This window comes from Pseudomyrmex gracilis, unplaced genomic scaffold (assembly GCF_002006095.1).
Source record: "Pseudomyrmex gracilis isolate BER0280 unplaced genomic scaffold, ASM200609v1 scaffold_267, whole genome shotgun sequence".
NCBI classification, from domain to species: Eukaryota; Metazoa; Arthropoda; class Insecta; order Hymenoptera; family Formicidae; genus Pseudomyrmex; species Pseudomyrmex gracilis.
In genome coordinates this window covers 19,889-27,233 of record NW_018020851.1, presented here as the reverse complement: position 1 = coordinate 27,233, position 7,345 = coordinate 19,889, and the positions used below count along the sequence as shown (strand labels likewise).

Genomic DNA, 7,345 nt, shown 5'->3' with positions numbered 1-7,345 from the left:
TTAAATGGAGACTACCTTGAAGTGTAAACTTGTTTAATAAACCATATCTTTCATTTTCGATTTTTAATTCACGTAGTCCGGGAACTTTCCGGACACACTGTGTACTTTCATTTATTTTTTAACTACTTATACATTGTTGTCAAGTTTACTATACCAATTTTAAATATCAACTATATTACTCAACACTTTTAATACTAAATACTTTTACTAAATGCTACTTATACAGTTTCCTTTAATATACTTCATTCTGTATCTATAATTGTATTGAAAAGTCGAGAAGCGATAATATATTACTGTTTATTCCACACTCTACAGCTGGTTTTATCATCTCAGAAGTACATCCTGGACCACCACATACTGCAACAAAGAACGAGAAAAAATTGTATAAAATTATGTGTGTGTGTGTGTTAAAAACAGATATAACTAATAAGATATCGTACATCTAACAAACTCTCACACTGATATATATTTAAATATTAATAAATAATGAAAACAATACAAATTTTATATTAAACAAATTAATACACATTTTAAAAAACATAGATTTTCTCAAAGTAGGCAAAAAAAGTAAGATCTATATAAAGATATATTAATTACCTAAATCAGTGCAATCTTTGACGATCTTTTGACATTTTAGTATCTTCTCATCATTCAAAAGAACTTTTGCGCAATATTGATCTAGACTACTTTTAGACAGTGTGCCTTCTGGAGTGATCTAGAATTGATATAAGAGTTAAAAACTTACTCTGTACTTGTTCGAAAAGAATTAAAAAGACAAATTCACAGAAAAATCTATTCAGAAATCAAAATAGTATAAGTTAATTTATTGTATGTTATACTGTATTTTACGATTCCACAATATTTCATGCTTTTATTTGAGTAGTAATTTATTTGAGTAATAATTAAATTTAAATTATTTAATAAAATAAAATAAAGTAATTATTATTTGTACTTTTGCAATTGAAGATTGTGTTACTTTATTTCACATTATAATTACCAAGATCTTTAATTCACTTAAATATTTATGTAAAAAAATATATAATTAAATGTTCTTTTATAGACTCATATATATAAGTAAAGCACGTACTATACCATCTTTCTTTAATGCGCAAATGTTAGCATTGACCACGTCATCGTATTTATTTTCTACAACATATAAAAACATACAATATTTATTGATTAGGTTGGAGCTAAAATAATATTGATTGCTTTTTGTGTGGTAATTTCTTAAAAGTACTTCGAATTAATGAATACTGCACTGTATATGCTACAATTTACTGCTATTATGTAAAGTAACATAATCTTAGAATTATTAACTAAGTTACATATAATGTTCAGCACTTACTCGGGAGAATTTGAGAAAAGTTAAGTTTCGTAATGGGAATTACAGTTTTGTTTAACATTATATTTTTGAGACAGCTTTCTATGCTGTTATAATATGCTGCAGGTCGCTTTATCGGAACTGCGTAAGCATAAATGGCTATCTGAAATTAATGAAAGAATTGCACACAAACAATGTACTCACAAAAAAATAAAAGCATATTATTACTAGTATTACGATACATATGCTATGCACGTAAAGATAAGTACTATTACATTGCGCCGAGTTTTGAAACTAAGTAAATGTGATCAGATTTTGTCAGATCCAAAATGTGATTCATATGTGATCTGATCTAATTTAATTCGAAATTCAGATATAAGTATAAAGTTTTACACATACACACACACACATACACACACATACATAAAAAATCATATATGATCATATGTTCTTAAGTTTTTTTTTATTAAATATAGTAGTTTTGTATTTTTTAAATATATTATACTTAATTGAATATTGAAACAATTAATAAATTAAATTGAATGATAGAGGTTCTCGTAATCACGTACTGCAAAACACCCTGTAAACGCTTTACACTGCACATTCCAACTCATACTTTAATAAGTTAATTTCATATTTACTGTTAGTATTACTTTGTGGTGACTCATAACACAATGTAGAAATATCAAGTTAGTAAAGTAACATCTGCACGGATATGTGACGGAAACAAGAATTGTGTAATGATAGCAAAACTTTATAGATAAATTGAATGAAAAACTGTAGAGATGAAAATATACTAGCAAATGTGTTTAAAACAGATTTAAAAATATTAATTTTTACAATGTTTATAGATTTATATACTCACAAAGACGCAAAACATAAATACGATAGCCTTCATTTTGGTGTTTTTCGATTAGTTTATAGTACCTGTTCAATGCAACAACTCAAGCAACACTACGTGGAACATGAAAATCTCCATAACATTTATACGTAAAAAAATGAGTTATGTAATAATAACAATGACGCAAACAGTGAAAAGACAAATGATGTATGTATTACTGACATAAAGTGAAAGAAAACAATGATGTGCATATGTGTTACTAATAATGCTGAAATGTAACAAAATGATCGATGTGTTAGTGATAAAACAGTAATTGTTGTTAAAAATAGACGTTTTATCTTATTTTTAAGATTTGGTATCATATGTGATTAACTAATGTTGTATATTGGTAATGTCGCGCTTTTCCTAATTTCCTTATACTCGAGGTGCGGCGCGAGATGATTGAGAGGTGACGGATGCAAAGCGCGACGGCTGGATTATTTGCTGCCCCGGTTGTTGTTGATAACGAGGCGTAGGGTAGTGAAAAAACGTGTACAAACCTGTGTACTTATTTTTTATAATAACTTGGTGCCGCTCACTTCCTTCACAAGCAAACATTCCATTTTCTTACTATTTTCTTTTATAATATGTAGTCGTCAAAAAAACTTATAACAATCCGATAGATATACTTTATTTTCCTCATCACTACAAATTATATCAAATCCACGTTTGGATAAAATACTATATAAATACATAGATAAGCAACTTTTATCCTAACATTATTTTGAAGATTTTATATTATATCAAACGTAGAACTTATACATCAATTTTAATGACTAAACCGATCGTGTTGGTCTCAATCAATCGGGGTAAAACGAAAGTATAGAGCAGAGTATTCGTATATGTTTTTGTATATTTTTTCTGAAAAGAGATATTTTAATATAAAGTTTTGAATGCGGAAAAACCATTCACAAACATCGTATAGAGTATACATGTCAGTGGGAAAGAAAATGTACTTTTCACGTGATTTTTACTAGATGCCTGTACGATCGCGCTGTTCTAATTATTATTTTGCATTTTATTAAGGTTTATGAGATTGAATGTGTTGAAGTATTGTGAAACTAAGAAGACAACATATATGAGTACCTGTATCAAAATAATATGTATTCTTATAAGAATAATATAAGTAAAAGTACTAGAAGATATTTGCTTATAAATTAAATAATACTATGTTTCCATCATTACACATTCTTGATCACAAACATTCTATTTAAACTATCAACTGATATAAGTCTTCTATTTAAACTATCAAATGATATAAGTCTTATTTTGTAAAATTTAAGTAACCTTAAAAGATAATTCTATTGATACACGCGATACAATGATAAAACAAAATTAACGTTTTCGTGAAAATGCGCAAAATTGTGCTTGTGATAAATTACAGTCATTTTTATATTTTTTGCACGTGTACTTATTTATGTTGTTGATTACATCATGGGAAGTACAAATAAAAACATGTTTTTAAGTGAACAAAGGAAATAGTTTTTTATTATTTAATTACACAAAAGAAATACAATGATGCCAGTAAAAGATAACACTGGATGTAAAAGATAAACACTGGATGTAAGTGCAAAATGTGTGTAGCGCGAATTAAATACACATAATTTAAATTAAATTTTATTCGAAACTCTACATTTAACGTTTGCTTTTTATTTTATGTACAGAAAAAAATCCTCTTTATCTTCGTAAGTTGTGAAAAAAATGTTTTTGGCAACAGGTGATTGAAATTCAGGTTTTACAATTTATAATTACTACAAAATTTAAGCTGGTAAGTTTCTAAATAATAACGCGAAAACGGTCCTGAGAGTCTTATGCTGAATGTTTGTTGTGGAATAAATAAATATATATATATATATAGTTATGTTTCCTTTCATGTAAAATGTGAGTTTAAATTGGAATATATATTTCTTCCGCAACAAACATTTAGTGTAAGGCTCTTATGATCGTTTAAATGTCGCGTTGTTAGTTATATAATTTAGTGTATAAAATTCAGTAAGTTTTACTTTCAATAGTTCTTTTTGCTTCAAGTAAGTAATGTTATGTAAAAACAATTTGGTGATATTTTTAGGAAAATAAAATTTGTTGTACGGATTTGTTGGTATATCGGCTAACTAGTACTTAATAAATATAATAAATAAGCATACTAAACGTAATATATACATGATATATAAGTATATACATAATAAGTAATAAAGTAATTTTACATATATATATATATATGTTTAGGAAAACACAAAAACTACTATTCATACAGATATTATTTCATATATTTGATGACTACTTATACATTGTTGTTAATTTTATTAAAACAGTTATCACATATAATCATCTTACCCAACACTTCTAATACCATTTACTTCTAATAAATGCTATTTACACAGTTTACTTTAATATACTCCATTCTGTATCTATAATTGTATTGAAAAGTCGAGAAGCGATAATATATTATTGTTTATTCCACACTCTACAGCTGGTTTTATCACCTCAGAAGTACATTCTGGACCACCACATACTGCAACAAAGAACAAGAAAAAATTGTATAAAACTATGTGTGTGTGTGTGTCAAAAACAGATATAACTAATAAGATATCGTACATCTAACAAACTCTCACATTGATATATATTTAAATATTAATAAATAGTAAAAACAATACAAATTTTATATTAAACAAATTAATACACATTTTAAAAAAACATAGATTTTCTCAAAGTAGGTAAAAATATTAAGATCTGTATAGATATATATTGATTATCTAAATTAGTGCAATCTTTGACGATCTTTTGACATTTTAGTATACTCTCATAATTCAAAAGAACTTGAACGCAATATTGATCTAGACTACTTTTAGAAGGTGCGCCTTCTAGAGTGATCTAGAATTGATATAAGAGTTAAAAACTTACTCTGTACTTGTTCGAAAAGAATTAAACAGATAAACTTACAGAAAAAAATCTATTCAGAAATCAAAATGGTATAATTTAATTTGTTGTACGTTATAATGTCTTACGAAAATAAAATGTTTCATGTTTTTATTTAATTAGTTATGTATTTGAATAGTAACTTAAATTATTTGTACTTTTGCAATTAAAGATTGTGTTAATCTATTTCACATTAAAATTACCGAAATCTTTTATTATCTTAAATGATTATGTAACAAAATATATAATTAAATAGTCTTTTATAAACTCGGATATAAGTAAGGCACGCACCACACCATCTTTCTTTAAGGACATTTTCCGACTACGATAGTTGGCAACCTAAATACAGTGGTTAGCAACCTAAAACATCTCTTTTCATGAGTAAGTTTGTACTGCTGTAACAAAGTTAAGTTGAGCTATTCAGCACTGCTAAGACCCGCTTACTCTGCGCAGAAGTTCAAAAATAGCTGCAGTACACAGCGCACATAAATCCAGCAAAACAAAAAAAAAACCAAAAAAAAGAACAAAAAAAAGCTACAGTTTGAAAACGAAGGTTGCTTGCCATATTATACAAAATCGTATTTTAATTAAGACACTCTCCGCTACCACATACTTGTTTTTTAAAAAAATCCTACAAAAATTGTCAGTAACTTTAAAAACCCCACTTCACAAAGGCTCAGCATAGGAAATCCATGTTAAAAATTGAAACTTAAATCTTCCATATTTTGGAATTTAACATTGCTACCCCTATTATCCAAAAAGGCTACGTATAAATAAGATCATAAACTATGTATATCGCAAATTTAAAGAAAATCCTAGGAAAAGCAATAATTTGGAGAACGTCCTTAATGCGCAAACAGTAGCATTGACCAAGTCATCATATTCATTTTCTACAACACATAAAAGCATATAATACTTAATGATTAGGTTAAAGATAAAATAATACTGATTGCTCTTTGTGTGTAAATCTATTGAAAGTACTTTGAATTACTGAAAACTGCATTGTATATGGTATAATTTAGTATTATTATATACAGTAATACTATATACAATACTGATCTTAGAAGTATTAACTATAAGTCATATATAATGTTCAGCACTTACTCGAGATGGTTTGAGAAACGTTAAGAAGAAGATCTTAAGAGAAATTACATTTTTGTTTGACGTAATACTTTTGAAACAGGCTTCTACGCTGTCATAATATTCTGTAGGTCGCTTGGTCGACAGTGCGTAAGCGTAAATGGCCATCTGAAATTAAAGAAAGAATTGCACACAAACAATGTATTCACAAAAAAATAAAAGCATATTATCACTATTATTACGATACATATATTATGCACGTAAAAATACGTACAATCACATTACGCCGAGTTGTGAAACTAAGTAGATGTGATCAGATTTTTTCAGATCCAAAATGTGATTTATATGTGATCTGATCTAATTTAATTCAAAATTCAGATATGAGTATAAAGTTTTATACATACACACACACACACACACATACATAAAAAATCATATATGATTATATGTTTCTAAGTTTTTTTTTATTAAATATAGTATTCTTGTATTTTTTAAATATATTATACTTAATTGAATATTGAAACAATTAATAAATTAAATTGAATGATAGAGGTTCTCGAAATCGTATTGCAAAACACCCTGTAAACGCTTTACACTGCACATTCCAAATTATACTTTAATAAGTTAATTTCATATCTACAGTTAGTACTACTTTGTGGTGACTCATAACACAATGTAGAAATATCAAGTTAGTAAAGTAACATCTGCACGGATATATGACGGAAACAAGAATTGCGTAATGATAGCAAAACTTTATAGATAAATTGAATGAAAAACTGTAAAGATGAAAATATACTAGCAAATGTGTTTAAAACAGATTTAAAAATATTAATTTTTACAATGTTTATAGATTTACATACTCACAAAGACTCAAAACATAAATACGATAGCCTTCATTTTGGTGCTTTTCGATTAGTTTATAGTACCTGTTCAATGCAACAACTCAAGCAACACTACGTGGAACATAAAAATCTCGATAGTGTTTTTATGCAAAAAATGATATATGTGTTACTGACAATGACGCAAAAAATAAAAAAACAAATGATGTACGTGTTACTAATAATGATGTATGAAGTGAAAAAAACCATCATGTACAATACTCTCTATAAGTTTGAAAACACATTCTAACAATGTGCAATATAAGGAAA

General features: G+C 27.1%; 1 protein-coding gene across 1 annotated transcript; it reads right to left on the bottom strand.

Annotated features, from left to right (window-relative positions):
- Nucleotides 1–138: 138 nt before the first annotated feature.
- LOC109859554 lies at nucleotides 139–2,269 on the bottom strand. Its single transcript, XM_020437910.1, has 5 exons — nucleotides 2,187–2,269; nucleotides 1,346–1,484; nucleotides 1,088–1,146; nucleotides 598–715; nucleotides 139–357 (listed from the first exon to the last, which is right to left on the bottom strand). The coding sequence occupies exons 1-5, from the start codon at nucleotides 2,217–2,219 to the stop codon at nucleotides 254–256; spliced, it is 453 nt and encodes a 150-aa protein (XP_020293499.1). The 5' UTR covers nucleotides 2,220–2,269; the 3' UTR covers nucleotides 139–253.
- Nucleotides 2,270–7,345: the final 5,076 nt, after the last annotated feature.

Bases quoted from the DNA above. Each gene is read 5' to 3' on its own strand.
- LOC109859554 (XM_020437910.1), bottom strand. From the start codon at position 2,219: ATGAAGGCTATCGTATTTATGTTTTGCGTCTTT. The intron at 1,485-2,186 runs GTGAGTATATAA...CATTAATTTCAG, and splicing joins TATTTATGTTTTGCGTCTTT to ATAGCCATTTATGCTTACGC. The intron at 716-1,087 runs GTACGTGCTTTA...TATCAATTCTAG, and splicing joins CATTAAAGAAAGATGGTATA to ATCACTCCAGAAGGCACACT.